At 40.6% G+C, this 22,265-nt stretch overlaps 1 protein-coding gene across 6 annotated transcripts in view; it reads right to left on the bottom strand.

Moving 5' to 3' along the window:
• The window catches only part of tnk2b (tyrosine kinase, non-receptor, 2b), a 57,943-nt gene that overhangs the window by 19,622 nt on the left and 16,056 nt on the right, over nucleotides 1–22,265 (bottom strand). Inside the window, exon 1 of one of the 6 annotated variants that reach the window (XM_005458090.4) lies at nucleotides 11,646–13,031. The exons of 2 other annotated variants lie outside the window; for them this stretch is intronic. In XM_005458090.4, the coding sequence (XP_005458147.1) occupies nucleotides 11,646–11,726 (81 nt within the window). In that variant the 5' untranslated portion in view covers nucleotides 11,727–13,031. Of the gene's footprint in view, nucleotides 1–2,357; nucleotides 2,888–11,645; nucleotides 13,032–22,265 lie in introns of those variants that run through there. 3 more of the 6 variants (XM_005458091.4, XM_025900623.1, XM_025900624.1) reach the window with 3 other exon arrangements.

Genomic DNA, 22,265 nt, shown 5'->3' on the forward strand with positions numbered 1-22,265 from the left:
GGAACTTCCTGTGCTGGCAAAGGCGAGGTTACGAGGTCCAGAGAACAGTGTCACAAAGGTCACTGCTTCCTTGCTCGCTGCCATTTAAACTTCCTGAGGGACTTGGTTAGAGGTCATTTCCTATTACTTAATGACTCTGGCCTGAGAAGCTCAAGATCACACACACACACATACACATACACACACACACACACACACACACACACACACACACACACACACACACACACACACTTCTAATGGTGGGCCATAAAATAAAGCCTGTATATGACTAATCCCTAAATCTATCCCTAAATCTACTATGTCTTTTCAGAGTGAGCTGTTCTGTATTTTCCAGGAATTTTAGATGTGAGGTCTGACTGAGGTCAATTTACTGGGAGGGCTCAGTCCCCAATGGTTATGGCAGATGTTTGTATCCTGATACAGATTCATTCCTATAACCATAAAAATGGGTCAGCTGTCTTTTTGAAACCACAGGAGTCCACTTAAAGTCCCACTTTGAGAACATTCTTTGAAGTTATCTTTGAAATCCTCCTGTTTGTTGAAAACAAGAAGTAAAACAGTACAGCCAGACAATTAACTACCTACACTGGTAAGCCAGGAAACATTCTCGCGTCTCCAGTGACAGTAGTGCCTGTGGTTTTAGGATTAACTAGAGCTGCTGTCATTTGAATCCATCTCCATATTTTGCATTTTGCTACATCATGCCTGACTCTTATCCTGAGAAAGATGATCCAACGGCCCTTTTGGCTGGTCCACTGCGGGTTAAGCTGTGCCAGTGGCAGACGTGCTATTAAGAGTTTGACGCAAAAGTTTTCCCAAACAAGAAACAAATGATTTTTCATTTAATCCTTTCATTTTTCCATGAAAACAAGCCCACCTCATCCTTTACAATCTTCCCCAGCAGCAGTCAGCGCTGAAGAAAGAATGCTATTTCTCTGGACAGTGCCAAAGACGCAAGTCAGCTTTCTCTTGGGCCTCATTTCATGGCAGTGTCATTTGAGGCATGAGGGGTCAAAATCAAGGAGATGAAGCGCTTCTATTTGTCGGCCCACAAGCAACCAAATTATAAACCCATTAAGGCATGTTGGGGTTTTTTTTCCTGAGACACCTTCATAGAAATAAGCTTTGATACAATTAATATAGGTGGTTAAGAAAGAGCTTTATACAGGGTGTATCAAAAAAAATCACCTGACTTTAAAGTGCTTTAAATCCGCAGCTGTTTACTGGTAACGGTTGAAACATGTACTGGTAGAAAGCGAGGACTTAAAAGATTCACGTGGTTGTTGGGACGAGTTATCGTATTGATGTGTGCCGTGTACCTGGTTGGGGACACACTGAGCACTTGTAAACGATGCAAGTTTTGTATGTAAAACTTTACATGCATTTTAGGATTTACCACAAGCTTCTTCGTCCATTACTTTGAAACATATAGCCTTTTGAATTAAGGTGATTCTTTTTGATACACCCTGAATCTTCACCATCTGAGATCATCAAATTATACTTTCTCCAAACAAAACAGGGTCCTTCCTTTATTTAGTTCATGTAAAACATCATCAGGGGCTTAACTTCTCCTAAAGTAGGAAGCAGAAAAAGTACATTTTAAGATGTGAGGTTAAACTTGAAAGAAATGCTGCATCCCAACCGTTAGAAATGACTTCTGTTAAGACTCTGAGGAATCCAACCAGGGCTAGAAATCCATAACTAGTGATCTATATAGTTTCCTTCATTTCACCATATTTTAAAGAAGCATCATGAAATGCTGGCAGATTAAGAAGCTAAGCCTGTTTGCACTAAACTGTCCAAGCTTAGTGTTTACTTCAAAAAATATTGAAAACAAGCAAACAGGCAGGAAAACAAAGAGAAATGAATGAGGGATGCAGGAATTTAGATGCAGAGAAACAACATGGTGTCCCTGCTGAGAAATGCTTTTGGCCTGAACGAATTCCTCAAGGTGGTGCTGATATTCACACAGGCGCACGTACACGTACACAGACACACACACACACACACACACACACCCCTACACCTTCTGGCCAAAATCATGTCCTGTGTTAAATCGGTTCTGCTCTCACATCCTGCTGCAATAACAACCATCCCAGAGGAGAGCCTCAGACCAGCTGGAGAGTCCACACACACACACACACACACACACACACACACACACACACACACACACACACACACGGAGAGTTACAGACAACTGACCTCCACCATACCATATTCATGATTCATGTATTCTAACAACTGATTAAACCACATGACTCTGACTATAGTTACAAGCATCCATGTCATGCTAAAGAAGATATCCCCTCAGTGGAATATGGAGAGTAGACAATCCAGCAGAGCAGACTTACTCGATATACGTGAAAGCGTGCCAGGAAGGGGAATGTCTTTTTCAGCTTGTCAAAGCGTCGCATCCTGAATTCCTTCGTCTGGGATGAATGTAGGTGCAAATAAAGTGCATACACGTTTAAATGGCCCGTGGTTGCTGCTTGTCCTTTAAATCATTACCAGAGCCACAGCACCCCTGGTTTGAATCTCTGAGGGAATTCTAAGAAGCGCACACACTTTTTGGATCCGGACCCAAACCTATGAACCCGAGAGGGGGAAGAAAAACTTCCTGAAACCCTGCACGCAAATCTACAGCATTCCATGGCGGGGCAATCCTCCTCTAAGCCCCTTCTACTGCTTCAGCTCCCCACAAGAAGTCAAAGAGGCATTTATGTAGCACTTAAGAATGCAGAAGAGAACTCAAACTGGCTTGTAATATTAGGAAAGAAGGCTGGAGAGCGAATGGAAGCTGCTGCTTCTAGCAGAGAAAGCCTCCCAGCTCTGCCCTCTGCCCAAGTCCAGCCATGTGCCCTCCTCAGACAGCAATGAGCCAGTCATCCAAACTTGCAGAACTTCACAAATAAGTCACTCCTTCTTCCTCCCTTCCTTTCACTGCCTCTCTCTCTCTCTCTCTCTCCCCCCGTCTCGCTCTCTCTGCTTTGCCTGTGCATATACTGTCTGTTTGCTTTTCGATCCCTCCATCGCGCATGGGACTAAAAATAGGAGCGTCTTCTGCCCGATTCAATCCCCTCGGCAGCACAAACAGACGAGCCAGAGTCGGCGTCTCCGGCTCCACTTTTTAGGCTTTAAAAACATGCATGTCTGCCTGCGGGGGGAGGGAGGGGGGCCAGTCTGCATTTGTTTACAGGTAGCATATGTGCTTGAGCTTCATGTTGACTCTTTATAATTCTCACTTCTGCATCAGCCAAATTTTCTCTACCCCTTTATCCTGCCCCCTCCTGCAACTCCACTCCTCACCCTATCTGTCCTGACCCCCCAGCCCCCACCCTCCTCCTCCCACCCTCCTCCTCCTGCCGTCCGTGCAGTGCAGAGCAGAGCGTGGTGCAGAGGACAGAGGCTTCATGGTATTCAGCCCGGAGGAGCATTTGATCCAGGGGCCAAAGGGTCACATTCAACTGCAGGACGGGGAGCTTGTTTCCTGTGATGCAACCTTCCAAAGACACACACACACACACACACACACACACACACACACACACACACACACACACCAAGCGCTCTTTCAGCTTCTCCCTCTGTTGCCTTGCAGAATTTCCCAACCTGCTTAGTGTAATATTTTTTCAACTGTCACTGAAATCTATTGTTGAATGGCAATCAATATCTCTATGATTTAACAGTAGATTTTCCTACTATATCTTTTTTCAAGTTTCATTTTACATCTATTTGTTATGATCTTAAATCACTTATAACCAGCGCATTGTGTAAGAGTATCTTCTTAACAAACCCAGAAGCATACTTCAAGCACCAATCATTAACCACCAGGATCATTCAGACAATGAAATAGTGTATGAATAATTTCTGAGGTATGAACCACACAATGTGCAAAACAGGTTTACAGATATCTGTTAGTGGATGACTAATAGTTTACAGTAATAGTGAAGGAAAAAAAACCACATGATTATAATTATGATTACACAAGACCTGCTCAGGTCACTTAACCGCGGTAAACTCGCACACTCCTTTTTTGTCACTGTGACGTCTTTTTTGCGCTTTTCCTCCCCATCCTTCACTCCATCATTAATCCCTTCTCTTTCACTCCCATGCCTCCTTCTGTCCCTCCTCTTTATCCCTGAGGATCTGGCCAAACTCTTGCATTTTCTTCTTTATTTGGTACTGCCTTTTATTTCCTGCCTCTAATCCTCTAAAAATGTTATCTCTCTTCCACCACGCTGACTATAAACAAACCCGTAGCGGCTGTTTTTCAGACCAATGGCAGCAATAAGCCACATCTGCCTCCGCAGGCAGATATTATTCAACTTTTGCCTTTCCGATTTCGCCACTCCTCCTCCCCCTTCTTTCGCTCGCTGTGCTGTTTTTCATAAGTCTACCCATCAATCCACACTTTGACTTAGCTGTTCCCTTTTCACTAGAGTTTGTTTTTTATAATGCTCCCTCGTCTCACTCTCGCTTTCATTTACTACCACACACTTCTGCTTTGAATTAGGAAGTTTTGTGTTTACCAGACTAAGGGTGGACAGAAGGTGAGCAGGCAGAGGTGCTATGGGGTGGAAATAAAAACTCCAATACTTCATGTTTGATCATGAAGTATTGGAGTTTAATCAGAGATGGGAAAACAGGCATTTGTGATAGTCGGGTGATGCTGTGCAGCATGAGTTTGCATACCAATTTATTTGTGTAGTTTGTGTACTTTAATCAGCTGTCCAAATGCCAGACTTTATTCGAATGTTTTGATTTTTAAAAATTATTATTTTTAACTGTAATGTGTAAGTGAACAAATTCCCTCACTTTAGAGCGACGTTATAATAGATTCAATGAAGTCAGCCAGGCAAAGGCAGGCCATACTGTCATCAACACAGGGAACAGTGTGCTAGCTGATGATATCCACATTGGAGTTTCTTTACTGTGCCCCTTGCCCACATGGAGAGGGATCCGAATGACATCAGGCAAAACTTTAAGAGAACATGGCCTACTGTATCCTGCTGGAAATTCGGATGTAACGTGATGTGTAATTAAATAAATCCACAAAGCCCCCACACAGGTGGAAAGTTGCAGCTCATGGTCATCACCTTAACACAAGCCGACTAAGGATACCAAACTTTTTTATTTAAGTAGAACAGCCTAAAATTCCCAATGCCGTCCGTTTGGATTTCTTAGTTTACAAAGTCTCTATTGCTTTTGTTTGACAGCATTGCATTAAAGTATATTATAGTTACTATATGAGTCAAGCATCCAGAATCATAAGGATTACGTAGACCCATTAATATCATAACTACCTCCCTAGACTATTCAGATTTTTGCATCAGCCAGCTGTGAGCTGATGTATTTTAATAGATACCAATATAGAATTGGTCACAGTAAAGTTAGCCTCAGTGATATGATGAATAAGGAAGTAATGTTTGCTTTGGAGCACTTATGTAACTCACAAGACTGTGAAACAGATGTTATGAAATAGCCCACATTCCTGAAAATCAGCAGCAGGACAAAGAAGGACGTTACTAACATAACTGGATTTTTTAAAAATGTGTTCCATTAATTCATCAAAAGGAACAACACTGAACAATTATCAGTTCCTTGTGTGTGTGTGTGTGTGTGTGTGTGTGTGTGTGTGTGTGTGTGTGTTGGATTGATTAACAGTAATGAAGGTGAACAAAACAATAGCTTTAAACCACTTCAAACAGGACTCATTATTAATTACATTTTTGTAATTAAAGAATTTAAAAAAAAATAAAGAGATAGGCCGGGATAAAAAGAAGAGGAAATATGGCGACACCAGTGTGGCAGTTTAGTGAAACTGAAGCTGTGTGTGTGATAATGCAGCGTTTGTGTAGAGTACCATCAAATATCCAAGTTCAGCTGATGCTTTGTTAGAAATCAGTGGAAGGAATGTGTCAGAGAGCCGTCAGCTGCCTCCTGACTAAGGAGATTAGAGCAATACGATTAACATAAGTCAATATGTATTGTTGCCATATGACCACTAGGGGGAACCAAATCTTAATATGAAGGGTTTCACTACTCACACAAACTTTTATCAGTTGCCATTCTGGTTATGTGGGGCCAGTTTATTACCAGTGGCAACAAAATCCAACTAGTCCTCAGAGAAAAACAGCCCATTTTACCATGCCTCGAGGTGTCTTGACAACTAGTGGCTGGTGATTAAGACAAAAATGTATTATCAATTTTTTTTTTTGGCTTGCTGAAATAACGAGAAAAGTCTCACCTAATAAGGTCAAGAGTTAATTAGGATTCAAATGTTGAAAGTGAAGAAAAGTCCAAATTGTAAATATCTTGAAATTTCAATTTAGGTACCTCAAAATTTCAAGTTAACAAGCTGAAATCTCAGTTTGGATGAATTGGATGAAAACTATGGTCATTTTTTTAAAATCAGAACCAGATAACATTTAAAACCAGGGCGCTATGCATTACCGTGTAGTTACAGTAAGTCACAATATGACTATAGTGATGGCATTTATGTCAAACAATACCAATATTTAGTGACTTAAATGTGATATTTTGATATATTGGCCAGTATTTTTTTCCCCCTCATACAAACAAAACAAACAGATTTCCATCACACTTATTTTGTGCAGTTGCTTACTCATTTACACTGCTCAGATCAACTGGTTGGTTGGGCGTCCATACATGCTTGGTGCCATAGCAAAGTTGCAGAGTGCCCTCTGGTGAACAATCTATGCAACATCAACACTCATCAGATGTTTTTTTCCCCCATCTCTTCTTTATCTTTTTAATTTTCATTCATCAGTTGATATAAAATCAGTTGCTGATAGTTTAGTAAACACCTAATGTCAGTTGATAACTGGTTGATTTTCTTGATTTTTTTTTTCTCAGTTTTCACTGTCTGTTTGGTTTGACTGAGGTTTGGTTTACGCCATAGTTTGGTTCAAAATACACCACTGTGCAATGTTCATGGTAATAAAGCTAAAGTAGAAAGTGAAAGTTAGCTAAATAAACTTTTACATGGCATCTTTTTCCACACAAGACCTACATATATCACATCACAATAACCTGATCACCTGTGGTGACGACCCTGGAGGAAGTACATGTCTAATTTTCTAGGAACAACACTAGCATGGCCACATCAAATTGCACCAAAACCAGAATACAAAAGGAAATACGATATGCAGGAAATATGAATGTATAAGCCCGCAGCTCAGGTGCTGATCTGCACAGCAACTCATTTGCGGATAGGCTAAATGTCACCCGTTTATCAAGATCAATGAAATTTATTCAATTAGATAAAACTGTTTAGATTTTTTTTTCTTTTTAAAGATTTACTGCTACTAGCCTTACATTAAGACTGCTATCTGACCTCGCATGCATGCAGAAAGTAGTCTGACTGAGTGGCTTTACAAAAGGACACTAATACTATAAAGCCCAAGTTAAATGTTTGACCGTGAAGATTATATTATCATGACCAGACATCAGATTAGGACCTTTCTAGCTAATAAGATTATGAAGAACAAAAGGCTGTGAGCTCTATTATGTTACAGTGCTGAAACACACATGCACACATGCACACACACATTCTCATTTTGATATCTTAGTGAGGACATCTAATTGACATAATGTTTCCCCAGCCGCTTACCCTAACCCTAACCATCAAAAATGTTTGCCTAACACTAGCCTCCACCTAACCACAACCTAATTGTAACTGTGACACTAAAACTACATTTTGAGTCTTTAAAATGCCTTCAAACTCGTGAGGACAGGCACTTTGTGCTGACTAGTGGCTGTTGGTCCCCACAAAGATGTCTAAACAGGTGTACACACACATACATACATACACACACACACACACACACACACTTGTAGATTCTGTAATATGATGCTCACTGTATACAGGAAGGCGTGCAAAGGCATGCACACCGACTGGATTCATCCTGAGGCACTATGTTGGGAATTAAGCTAGCTTACTGGGCACCAGTGTATTTCTAAACTGAGTTCCAACATTTTGGTAACAAAACATCAATCTGCGGTTTGGGGGCCGGGTGCCAAAAATGCAGAGTGAAGAAGGAGGAGTAGTAGAACTACATTAATCTTTTTGGAAACTGTGCTAGCACAATATCTACACAAACACACAAAAACAATGCCTCTGACAGAGGACAGCATGCACAGACACACAGAGATCCATCATTCCTGATGTCACAGATAGCAACTATCTCCCAAGGTCTGGCTTTTACGTTTTCCTTAAATCCCTTTACCGTCCACAGGAACTCATCACTCACAAAGTCAGGAGGGGAGAGGCGGTATGAGGCTGTGGGCGTTAATGTGCCCATGAACCGATTATGAGAAAGATGAGAGCTCTGGATGCCAGTGGCCTGCTTCCAGGTCATCACTTCCAGTTTTCAGGAACATATGTGCTGTGTTTTGTCAACAAATGTTGTTTTGGTAGCTTGACCTAATATGCATAATGCCAGACTGTAAAAACAACCCCCACAAAACAATGAATTACACCCATACTGAGCAATCCTTCCTTTCATCCCTTAAAACAGGTTAAGAGGGAGAAGGAGGGGCCATTAAAATAAATATCAAATATCATGAATGAAATGATTGAACCCAAAATCTATCACAGCAGGTAGCTCAAACAAAAGAAATTATTTATTACATTCATATTATTCCAAACACAGAGGATGCCCAGCCATACTCATGGCCGACACAAATTCATCATTTTCAGATAAGGCTTGCCCGCTAATCCCTTCATCCTCCACAAGGGGAAAAACATCCATAACATATCTGTGTGGAGAATAAAATGGTCACTCTAATAACACAATAAGTATTTCTAGTATTTTCCATACACGCCGATACATCTACCCTTAAGTGTTTTTCAGCCAGTTTCAGAATAAGATGAGGCAGCTGCAGGCTGTGGCGCTGAAAGCTAACCCTAGAAAAACCGCTGTATTCAGCACAAAGCTGCAGCTGTGGAAGGAGACTGATCTGATTCAGCCCCAAACAGAGCACAACAGCTGCAGCGTCCATCGGTTCAACTCTGCTCAACTAGCACACAGATCCTCAACACACACAGGACAGTATGACATTTAAACTGCCGCATAGATCTACACATTCATTTATCTTCTCCCTATATTTGCTTATCAACAGCAGGTCCCGGAGGGCTGAAACCCAGTACATGCCGGGGAAGACCAGGGCAGGGCGTTGCTTTAAGTAGCAGCAGTAGTGAGTCAAATTTGAACACAATTCAATTTAAACACGAGCTACCATAAAATGTTTAAACAAGCATAATAAGTAAATTAGTAAAAAAATAAATAAATACATAAAAAATTACATCCTTCATTTTGAAAAAGTTCAAATTGTAATTCTCACCAATAGTGAAATCACTCTGTTCAGGCAGTTTTTTACATATTTTCAATTTGTGTTTAGTTTTTTGTTTAAATTTTGATTTGTTTTTAAAATTTTGAATTAATTTCTTTTTTTCTTGTTTCATTTTTACAATTAATGGTAGAAATTACACATTTCAGTTAAGCTTTTATTAGTTTTTGATATTTATTTTGTTTACTTTGTTACAGTCTAACTTTAAGAATTCTAGAATACACATTACAGTAAAAATTGTATAAAAAGAAATACAAAAAGAAACATTGTGTAGGCAGCTTACATATCCCAGTTTCAAATATTTTATATATAAATAGTTACAAAGAACAAATTTGACCAAATGAACAAAGACTTAACATTTCCCGTATGTTTTAGACCTAAGTTTAGACTGAAGAGCAGAGGCGATCGTGCCTTTGCCTCAGCTGCACCCAATCTTTGGAATAGCCTCCCTGCTTCTATTCGTGCCTCCGACTCTGTCCAATCCTTTAAATCAAGATTGAAAGCATACTTATTTAACCTGGCTTTCCTGACCAGTTAATACCCTTTTTAAACTTTTTATTAAATGTATTATTTTATTATTAATTTTACTGCTGTTTTTATCTTCTTAGTAGATATTTTGTATTCACGATCTGACCTTCCTCCTGTATTGAGGTTTGACACCTATTTTACTTAACTCTTCTGGTCTATTAGTGCCTCCATTCTGTCTGTGCTAGTGCCCGATCTGTACTCTGTTATTGACTTATGTTGTTTCTCCGTATTACTGTGAAGCACTTTGGTGTGCCTTCGGGTTTTTAAATGTGCTATATAAATAAAACTGTATTGTTTTGTTTATTTATTATTATTCACAATACGTTTCAGGGTTTTTTAAGTCCAATTTTTACTTTTATTGTACTTTTATCTGTTTTTTCAAAATTAGTTTTAGTTACCAGTAATAACTGCTTTAGCCACATTTTAATCACACTGAAAATACAGCCAAGACCAAACTATCAACATTGTATATTTCACACCAGACAGTTTTTTCTTGTTTTTTAAGCCAAATCTGAATTTTAAATTATCTATTCCAGCCTAAACATGACAGCAACACACACCCCTGACATCTAATGCACTTGCAGACTGTTGAAACTATTCAGTTTACAACAGCTCTACAAAAAAAGGGTAAAACAGTGAATTACCGACCTGGTGAATTTATGTATCTAGCTCCGTTTTCAGTGATTCTACACACTTTCTTCTGATGGCGAAAACATTAAAAAAAAGGCGACAGAGATGCTTCATAATGGTTTGATGTGGAAATTAAATGGCCAGCCTAAAAGCCAAACAAAATATAAAAAAGTCGGGCCTTCACAGCATTTGTGAAATAGTGTGCGTGTGTTTGTGTGTGGCTTTGCAGAATAGGTGGGAGGGTATAAAATGTCATAGTTTGCCTCTCACCAACCTCATTCTGCAGCACTTCATCAGTGACCTCATGGCTCTGCATGCAATAACTCGCCTCGTGTGTGGGCGAGAAGTGCCGTGCGTGGGTACGTGGTGGCTGAGCAGGGCGCTACTGACATACATGGGTAAAAGAGGTAGTACTGTCTGACAGATGAATGAGCACTTAGGGAGATCTATGAAGTGGAGTTATGTTTGCACAATCCAACCAGACTTTTTTCCCCTCAGCAGACGTATGTCTTGCCACAGGTGTTACTAAGAACAATGGCCGTTGTAATATTGTGTTTCAGCAAGCCGGGATAGTGTGACAATGAACAAGCACAAGCAATGCCACTGAAACTAAAGTAAACTTAACGGCATCCAGTATTTACACCTGTCTTTTTTTACCCCTTATGCTCTGACGTGTCAAAGAGTCTGTTTGAGGGAAGAAAAACAAAAAGCTTATAAATTTTCCACATTATTTAACACTAAAAATGATGGACCACCTTGACCACCTGATCGGGTGCTGCTAATCCATCAGTACGCAAACTGACACAAAGGGAAAAAGGATGGTTAAATGTCGGGAAACCCGGCCCGACACTGACTGAGGAGTGAAAGTCATGTCACAGGAAAACAGCTGTGTACATTCACCAAAGTGTTGTGGACATGACACGGCCAATGTGACACTGAACAAGACAAGATACATGCTCACAATGGCAATGATTTTAAATACAGAGACACCTACGAAACCATAAATCATCATTTCATTTCCCTTTCCCAGGTTCATACTGCCGGCTGAAATTAGTCCATTACCTACTATTACCTACTACTGTCAAATAAAGGGAACTGTACAGCTTTACCTCTTCATCATCGCTAGGCAGCCTTTGGTAATCCGACTCTGTCGTCTCCTGCAGTCTCTGGTATTCTGCCGTCTCCCCCATGGTAGAGTTCTGAGACCCAGCCGGTACCTGTTCGGGTGCTGTGTGTCCTCAAATAGCTGCTGCTCCAGTCCAGTGAGTAGCCCACACACTCAGTCGGTCAGTCAGCTCACTTCGACGTCCATGCAGGAAGACAAGTGCGATATTCTGGGCGTCGTTCACGGAGCGGCGTTGCATTATTCCGCAACGCCTGGCACAATACGTCTTATTACTCTGCTAACTCTGCTGTCACTCCTGCATCCAGTAATACCACCTTCATTGTCTTCATCGTTTAGGTTGAGTCAGCATTCGTTTAAAATGGACGGACAATGAGTTCTTCATTTTCACACCTTTGTGACAGGAACTGACTAGTCTCTGAAAACAAAGCTGCTGATCTTCATGGAAACAGTTTTCAGAAGTGTAATTGTGCTGATAATCTGCAAACAATAATTCTTAATACAGAATGAATAACTCAATTCAGCTAGTGCAGGCAGGAGTAGCTCCTCTTTTGAGAAGATATACAGAAGGCAATCCTCTTGAACGGTCTGTCCTTTTCATATGTCAGCAGCATTAAGAAGCTTCTGGGGTGTGAAAATGATCATTCAGAAATCATTCAGTGATGATTATTGTCCCTCAGACAATGAAATTCCAGCCTGGGTCCTGGGAGCTGCTGCAGTCAAGAGGAGGGAGTGTTAGGAGGATGAAGCCAAGGTGTGGCACAGAAGGTGAAAAGTCTAACAGGCTCCGCTTGTATCCTCACATCAGCTTCTAACCTCAATCTCTCTCTCGTGCTCAGTTGTGCTCATCTCTGCTGTCACTGCTTGCCTCTCTCTCTCTCTCTCTCTCTGACTCTTGTTCACCCTGCCTTAATGCTGACGCATGCTCCTCATATCCAGCGACGGCGCTCTCCGTTTCCATTTCCATGCCCCAGGCACTACCATGACCAGCTTACCTCCTCTTACTCATCGACAGTGAAAAATCACAGCAAGCAGTGGCAGCGGTCGTCCGGGTGACGTCTTTCATTTTTCACCTGAATTAGCTCCTTCCTTCTTTGTGTGCTTTTTATTCATTCCGGCGGCTCGGCTCTAACGATGCCGACTGAAGTCTGGGAGCATTTTGGACTCTGCTTTGTCCTAAATGGACTTCCTGATTGCTCGGTCGATGCCTAATCCCTCGCCTGTTGTTATTGTTTTTCCCCCCTCCTCTCCTTTCGAGCCCTAACCCTCTAACCCGCTTTCCACACGCTTCCACTTTTTTTTCCCCACTCGATGATTTGGCGAGGGGTCGCCTCTTCTATTACCGTGGCAACATCAACCCATCCCACCTCCTCCCTGCTCCCGTGTCCTGTAGTCACGGCGATCCACTCAGCAGTGGTCCTGATAAAAGCAGCCAATGAGGATGAGTCAAGCCAACAGGAAAGGGAGGGGGAGGAGAGTGTCAGGCGAGAGGTGGAGAGGCTGAGGGAGCCCTAATGAGGAGAGTTAATCTTCCCTCTGAGAGGGAGAAAAACATGGCCATGCTGCTTTGTCTGTGTTTGTGTGTATAAAGCTCTCCAGTATAGAGGACATCCAAGCCATCTGGACCTTGCTGTGTGGACATCTGGGTGAAGAGGAAAATAGAATAAAAGAACAACGCATGTGCGTCTGTGTACACACACACGACACTTCCCCATCGCTCCAACTGACGCCATTGAGGAAAAAAAAAAAATCTTTAAAGCACTCTGGGACAAGCACAGAGTATTTGTTTACGCATGCATGATCTCCTCCTCCCCTCAGTCCATGTCACTCTTTATTCCTTCCACTTTCATATCCTTAACACTCGCCCCTCTTTTGTTTTGCCTCCTCTCGCTCTCTTCTCCATCTCCGACTCCACTCCAGTCCTGTTGATGTCCTTAGGCCAGTTATTTGCGGCCCACTGCACAACATTCATTTTTTGCTCTCATTCCTCCACCTTTCCTCCGTTCTGTGATCTGGTCCTCCGGAAGCAGACTTCCACAAATTTGAGAGGCACGCAACACAACACAGCAGTGGAACAAAAGCAGCAAGACTACGTAATTAAAGTTAAAAAATTATTATTTTGGTCAATATTGACGTCACCAAGACGTCAGCACTTTTTAAAGTTAGAATTTGTCAATTTTCTTTTCTTTTTTTTATTTTTTATTCTTGTTTCTCGCTCAAAATCTAAATCCAAAATGTCGTGGTTTACCTTACTCACATTAGAAAAAAATTACAGAATAATCCTTTTATCTCGATTATGTCATTTCCATTATTGCTGGAAGAGACAAACTGAATATAAAATCAATTATTAGCTGTGATATGCGTCCGCCTCTAAAGAAACACATGGTTTGCACATAATTATTTCTACAAATGTAAGTGATACGATTTGGATGCACGCATTCATAATACACAGCTACACACACTGTAGGTCAGCGATTCTGCATTTACTAGAAAACAGGTCCACAGACACCTACTGTGTCCAGGTTTTTAGGGTATTTATAGGGCAGTAATATCAACTCATACTCTAGCAGTACATGCTGACCTCTCCTCTTTTACCCCTGCTATGGATTCGTGTTTCGTGTTTTATTATTCCATCCCTCTTACAGCTCAATCTTAAATGAACCCTCTTTATATAAATTTACTTTTAGTGGAGTAACCAGGATCAGATTTTTAGACGCAAATCTCAAGAGCTTTCAACCTTAATGGCCAACGACATTTTTTTGAAATAGTCATGACGGGGTGGGGTGAGGTTCACAGTGTTGCATTGCCTATGATCTTAACAACATTCTGCACGTATTTGAGAACTGAGGTTACCAGCTGCTGTAGTTTTGAAAGTGAGGATTTTAACTGCTTAGCCGTTCAGAGCCTGGGAATTGGTCTGGAATGACGGTCTGGAATGGATGGAGGTCAATTTAGCATCCAGATGCCAACTCCTGCACTACATGCCGGTGTGTTTGTTTTCCTAAAGTACGGAAAGGGGGTCATACAGTGAGCCCTCCATCAGTGTATTTCTCTCTTTAAAGTGTCCAATGATACATTTGTCCATTCAGTTTCTAACTTTCTCGAATCATGTGAAACGTGTAGGCATACAGAACGAAATACAAAACCGTACAGTGCAGTATAAACAATACTGCACTGCTGAGTAACAGCAGATACCTTTGTAAAGCTGTTTATCTGAAATGTTTAACTGCATAAACTGTCCAAAGTAAGAGACGGTGAAAGAAAAGAAAAGATGAGCCGCAGGAGAGACGAGAAAACAGAAGGGATCTGCGGTGAATTGAGGCCATGATAAATGGAGCGGTGCTGAGCTGCGGTGTTACGCCGGGTCACTGCTGCCCACCAGCTGCCCCCTGATGAAGTTAACACACTCAGTTATAGGCTGCTCCACAGCCTGATAAGACCGAAGGGCAACAGTCGCAGTGAAAATATTATTCAGCACCAATCTGAATTTTAAAAATCTGTTCGTAGCCGATGATAAGCACCCATCAACCTTAAAAGTAGAGCTTTTGTTTTGCAGAAAAAGATTGCATTTTTTCTGGATATGTAGATAATATAAAGTGCATTGCTCATTCACCAGCATCATCAGAATACACTCATCTTGTTTGTGTGTGTGTGTGTGTGTGCATGCATATGTGTGTGTGTTTGTGCGTGTGTGTGCACGTGTCGAGGGGGGACAGAGCTGAGCCTGTTAAAACATGTAAACGCCTTCTCTGTCCCCGTGATGGAGAGCACAGCAGACAAGCTGTGGGTGTAATGATAAAGTGTTCCCAGCCCAAGCATCGCGGCCTGTTTAAACCTACCTTTAAGAGACTGTTAAGCATCCTGAAAGACTAAAAGGACTGCAAATCCTGGGTCCCTCCTCTCTTTATGACTGTTGGTGGGTAGGCTGCAGGCTCTGGGGGCAACACTAAGCTTTTCAACAGGAGCTGGATGAAATCCCCGATGTCTACTCCTGATTGTGGGGCTTGTATGGTGGAAACATAATCAGGGTAGTAACTGGACAGTATAGCTCTGGTGCACTATATGAGTGTGTGAGTAATCTAGTGGAAAGTATTACATTTCTTTTGAATTTGTATTATATTTATTACCTGCATGAACAGATGTAAGTGATAGTATCTATCCAAGTCATAGATAAGCTAATCTGCAGAATAGTTTCTGAATTAGTTACAGTCTAAAAAGAATGACAGGTCATCAGCTATCAAAACTAAATTTATGGCTTCAGTGTGTCTGCATCTTATCATTAAAAAAAAATCCATGTGACTCATAAAACCATCTTTTTTTACTGTCAGGCTAAGATTTGTCAATTATCCGGCAGCCTTCACCTGAAAGGATACTTCGTTATGGAAAAAATAAAGAATGACTTACACTGTGTCGAGGAACTAAAGTTTGAAATCTTCACTCTAACGAAACAAAACACACGTCTCTAAAAGTTTAATCTCCTTTATGTATCTACCTGCGGTTCAATGAACGGGATACTTTTGAATACTTCTCCCATTAGGGTTCCTCACAGCAGATCTTCTGCCTCTATCTCAGCCTATCGCTAGCATCCTCCTCAGCTTGTCCTCCTTCACTACAACACAGCTTCTCTCTGTGGTCTTCCTCTTTCCCTTCTGTCTGGCAGCTCATTCTTCAACATCTGGTAAAAATCACAAGTTTTAAACCCCTTCTGTCTTCACCACCTCCAACATGCATCATATCCTATCACCTGTCAATCAGTTGGACACACCTTTTTGGCCTGGTAGGCCTTTAACCTCCTTACCATCAGACTGAAAACAAAGAGAAAACTGTGAATTAAGACTTTCATTTAATTTAAAGGGATATTTCATCATCATGTATGTTCACTACATCCTTCTATTGTTACCTTCAGACAATGGAAACACCCACCCATTAAACACACCATTACCAGAACTAAGCCAATTGGATCCTATATTTAAATGTCCACACTATCTTGCTTTGGATGACCGCAGGTATTAAAACTGACCTACCTTCACCACCTCTGCTGCTTCCATCTTCACCTTCCCATCCACCTCACTCTCATTCACACACATGTATTCCGTCTTGCTTCTATTAACTTTCATTCCTCCACCTCTCCAGGCTCTCTTTTACTTCAGCCCATCACCATCGCAAACAGGAAGCTGCTCAGAGCTCATTCCTGATGTAATCGCACCCCCACCTTCAACTCATCTGTCACATCTACTGCACACCTCACCACTCTCTCGCTGTCCTCACACATGTTCTGCATCACTCTCACATACTTTCTCTGCCACTCTTGAGTTCCTCTTTCAATAACACAGTTCCTTTTTCTCTAGATCCACAAAGTGCCTTCACATTACCTCTCTTTTACCACTCTGAAAGAAATGTTTGTCTTTTCAGAATCACCGGCAAACAGCTCAGACAAAACATGACTCCTTATTTCTAATCCTCACGATTAATTAACTGCCAGTTTTTGCCGGTTAAAAACAATCAATGCAAGACAAATAAATGAATGATCACATGCAGCAAAAAAATAAATTAATTAAATTAAAAGAACTGTTAAAATTGCATCAGCACAGGCTAACAAGATCTTCTTTGCTGGTTTAATTCCCTAATATCAGTCTATTTTTCCACCAACAGACCTTTTGTCTGCCAAATGGTCAGTGTGATTTCTATTCTTCCACAATAAAACACCGAGTCCTGACAAAGAAGGTTTTACCTGGAAAGGAATACTAATATTCTAATAATGAAGTACCATTTAAAAGATAATTCTATAGACATGCAACGTGGGTTTCTAGAGGTTAGTCTTACATTGTATTACAGGCCTGTTTCTTCTTAAGGTCCCAGATAAATTCTCCTTACAGCTAATTTGGGTTCCCAGCACTAAGAGACATTTCTCCTTACAGTTAACGGCAGAGACATCCACCCACCCACAACTTCTCATCAGAGACCAAATCTTTTCCCCTTAAGGGATGACTTCAGCTCACTGACTGTGAAAACCGCTGTACATGCTATGGTATGATTCACTACTCCACGATACTAAAGAAGAACTTTGACTGCTGGCTCTGCTGTTGCAATGCTGAGTTCAATGCTGCTTGGAAAATGTTGATTCAGCAAGGACCAGAGAGGAAGCTGATGAAGCTATGGTCTGGGGTGTCGACTGTGGATTTGTGGCACAGTGGCTCCCTTAGCATTTTTATGGTGTTATAGTACAATCTTTACTTGTAACACTGGTTTAGATCCACCTGGTTATTAGGGGTGGAAAAAAAATAAATGAAGTTTGAAGGCATAATTTGCTAAATTGCAATACATGTTATCACAATACTCAGCATATCGCAAAATATTAAAAATCGCAACAATATCGTGATAACATCATATTATGGTGCGTCTAGTGATTCCCACCTGGTTTCCCCCATCTATGAACAAAAGCTCTTTTATCTCAGTAAGCTCTCACCACCGGCTGTTAACTTGAGCTTCGAGCAGTAAAAGTCTAAAAGTGGAAACTTAATGAAAACGGTGTTCTTGAAATATGGCCCGTCCCATGGCCTTGACCCAGCAAACTCACTGTTAGGATCAATCGCAGCTGGGCACTGATTCAAGCCCCTTAATGATTTCCATTCACTCACAATATTTCATAGCTGTCATGAGAAATATTATCCTCAACAAATCCTTTCTAATCACCCCATTCGTAGAAAGATTTCCATTTCTCCTGAATCACGGGTGAGCAGGCACGCTCAGTAAATCCACTGCGGACAGAGGTGTGTGCATGTGTGTGTGTGGGAGAGCGATGAGGAGACAAAGACTGAACGTGTGTGTGTGTGAGTGTGACTGAGACTAAGAGACAGATAGACCTCCAAGCTTTATAATCCTCAGCTCTCATGTTGTCTTTCTAGGAAGTGTTAAAGGGGCACGTGAGTGCGCGTGGTGTTTGCTTTCCACTGTCCCATCAGCTCAAACAGCTGGGATTTAAGAGGGTAATTTAAAACGTGCAGAACAACACTGAAGGCCAGATAAACCATGTGAATCCTGTTCTGTACTTCATGCATACTTCTGACCACGCATACACACATGTTTAGAGTAACTCAATCTGATAAGGATGCTAGGTTAGGACGATAAATAAGGTGGGATAGAATTTAACATGAAGCAAATACATATTGCTTCCACAGAGCCTCCAATTCTTTTTAAAAACACACACACACACACACACACACACACACACACACACACCTGCATGAATGTGTTAAAATTTACCTTGTGAACATTTGACATGGTACTAAAACTCATAACTTTAACCTCCTTGAGTAGTTTCCCCCCCCAATTCCATGTTGCATGTCTTAGTTTCACATTGGGTAAATCTGAGCTTCCTCTTCCTCTTCACTGTTGTTTTTCAAAAATCATGGAACTACCAATATTACATTCAGCATTTTTAATCAAATAAAAACGCTGCTGCAAATAATCATTTAAGGAAACGTCTACATATTCACAATTTAAGATCAGAATTCAGGTTTGTGAATGTAAGTAAAAATTCATGATGACTGAGATTTAGCTGTAAATCTTCATGGGTTTGACTGGGACACACAAAAATCAAAAGGAAATAAAAAGGAAATAAACAGGAGGACAGGATCAGAGGGAGCAGAGAATGGGTCGAGGTTCTCGGGTCTCACTTAATCTGCATGTGCGCATTTGTGCCAAGGTCATAGGTGAGGAAGTATGCATACCACCAGAGGCTAAAGCGCTCAGTGCCTTACTGCCATCTGGATGCCTGGCCATACATCATGCCAGGGGCTTTGACAGCGTGTGTGTGTGTGTGTGACATTGAAATGACACCAAACATACCAGCTCATTCACAGCCTCAGCTCACATGCCAGACAAGCCGTGTACAGAATCCAGATCCTACGTTTTAGTTTAAGCTGCATGCTATAATTTGGAGCTGAGCCGTAATGTTAGGCAGCATGGAAGATGATTAAATCGATCTTTCTGTTACAGAAACTACTGTACAAAGTACAGAGTTTCAAAATTTACTGCTTTATTGAATGCACTTGACACACTGTAACAATTATCCTTGGCTAATAATTAAGTGACAATTTTTTATTACTTCATCCATTTGTTTTTGTTTTTGTTTTTATGAAAATGTGATCGTTTCCAATAAACAAAGGAAATAAATGTATTTGATTTATGTATTTTATGGTCAGCAGTTCAGAAGAATTAATAAATTCTCCCTTAATGAGAGCCTGAAGCCAACAAATGTCATCTTAAAAGAAAAACATTTAATTAGCTGCATATCCACTGACTATTCATCTATCAATTCTTTAATAAATGTCTTATAACATTTAAAAATGCATTAATCCGAACTAAATGTTGTCTTTTTAAGCACGACATGCTGGCGCTGACGTCACTTTTCTACTTCTAACGTGTAACAAAGTGCTTGGATAACTTCAGTTCGGTTAACTGAAACCATACGGTCTGCTTATCATTTCTTCCTCAGGCCACAGGGGGGCAGTGTGAGACAGTGACGGAAGTCACTCTCAAAGCCTGTTTGTTTAATTTGAGTTGTTGTACCTGAAAGTTCTTCTTCTAAAGACAGTGTGAGGAAAAAAACAATACTGGCTTGACTTAATTAATATTTAGTCATCCATATATTTCAAATGCTGTTTAAGTACAGACAAAACTCACTAACATTAACACAGTGTGTTCACATGTGTGTGTCAGAAATACATACAATAAAAATTACATATACAGTTTTCATCGTGATGATGTTTTTCAGGATATTTCTGACGACAGCAAAGATAATAACTAAAGTACTGCAGTAGAAACAACAACAGATGACAGACTATTGCTCAAACTCAGATGTTAATCATTCTTAGCAATGTCTGTCTGCAGCTTTGGAGGATGCAATGTCTTCTATTTTTAGAAAAACAAAACCTCCCAGCCTAGAACGGTTGTCATGCTTATCCTTTAAGTTGGTAAAGATCACAAGTAAAATACCAGCTTAATGATTTCAACTGATACACTCACCAAGGCCTCATAAACAAGCTCACACTAAGGACTGCAACATTACCACAACATTACACTTCTAATTAAAATAAAGAAAGAAAGAAATGTTACAAAATATCAAAGGTTTCAAACTGTCATCTCTGTAAAAATACTTAAAAAGACATATTTAAGCAGTGTGGAGGGAAAAAAGCTGAATATCGTGTTCGTTGTACACGTGTGTGTGTGTGTGTGTGTGTGTGTGTGTGTGTGTGTGTGTGTGTGTGTGTGTGTGTATGTGTGAAGATGTAAGGTTTGTCAAGAACCTGTCAGAAGAATTGCATCATCACTCCATGCAATGACTGTGGGTGTGTGTGGTCAATATGTAAGCTACTCTTCCGGTCCCTCTGATCAGGAGAGTGAAAGATAAGGAAGACAACACACTCTATACACTGCAGCCATGCACGCGTTTCTGTGTGTGACGACAATGTGAATTCTTTAGTTCGTATTATCACATGCAGACTAAACTATCTATGCCTCAGTTGAAACTAATACAAACCCAGTAACAGAAAAGTTTGGATACTGTGTAAAATGTAAATAAAACCTAAATTTAAACTTGCAAATCTCATAAACTCAAATTTTATTCCACATAGAACATTTCAAATGTTTCAACTTAAGAAAATTACTATCACTTTGAATTTGATGGCAGCATCACGTTCCAACTTTTTTGAGACAGGGCCATGTTTACCCCTGTGTAGCATCCTGTCTTCTTTTACCAGGAGTCTGTAAACCGAGGAGACCATCTGCTGGACTTTTGGGAGACGAATGTTTCCCATCCTTGTCTGCTCAACAGTCCTGTGTCTTCTTTGTCATATTTTAAAGGATAATATTTTTTTGATTTTCTTTGAAATGTTTCCATTTGGTGAAAGCTCTTGGCTGCACTTCAGCACCCAGACTCTTCTACCACAAAGCCGTGCTGTGGGAATAACTGCAGTATATGAGGGTCAGGATTGTCTTGCTGAAACATGCGAGAGCTTCCTAGCAAAATACATTGATTGGATGGGAACTTCGTTGTTTTAAAACCTTTATATAGCTTTCAATACTGAAGGTGTCTTCCCAGATTTTCAAGCTGCCAGTTCTATGGGCACTGATTCACCTCCAACCATCATATCTATGTTCCACAAACAGTGATTCCTGGAAGTCTTCCTGAGTCCCTGCGGTGATTTCCATGACAGAATCGTGCCTGTTTTTAATGCAGTGATTTAAAAAAATCTCCAGATTCTCTGAATCTCTTTGTGACATCATGTACTGTAGATGATGAGATATTCAAAGTCTTCATAATTTTTTGTTGAGGAACTTTATTATGAAAATGTTCTACAATTTCATGTTTTGGAGGGGTTTTTTCAGATTTTCCTTTGCTCATATTAACATAAGAGAAACTCCAATCATGCTATTTATACCCAATCTTGTTACTGCCTTGTTCACAAATAAACTAATTAGTTCTAAAATGTTCTTCCAGCTGTTTCTTTTTAGTACTAATACCTTTTCCAGCTTTTTGGAGCCCTGTTGCTGCCATCAAATTAAAAACAATCAAAATCTTCTTAAAAAGGTACATTTTTTAATG

The sequence above is a fragment of the Oreochromis niloticus genome, linkage group LG18 (genome assembly GCF_001858045.2).
Source record: "Oreochromis niloticus isolate F11D_XX linkage group LG18, O_niloticus_UMD_NMBU, whole genome shotgun sequence".
NCBI lineage: Eukaryota > Metazoa > Chordata > Actinopteri > Cichliformes > Cichlidae > Oreochromis > Oreochromis niloticus.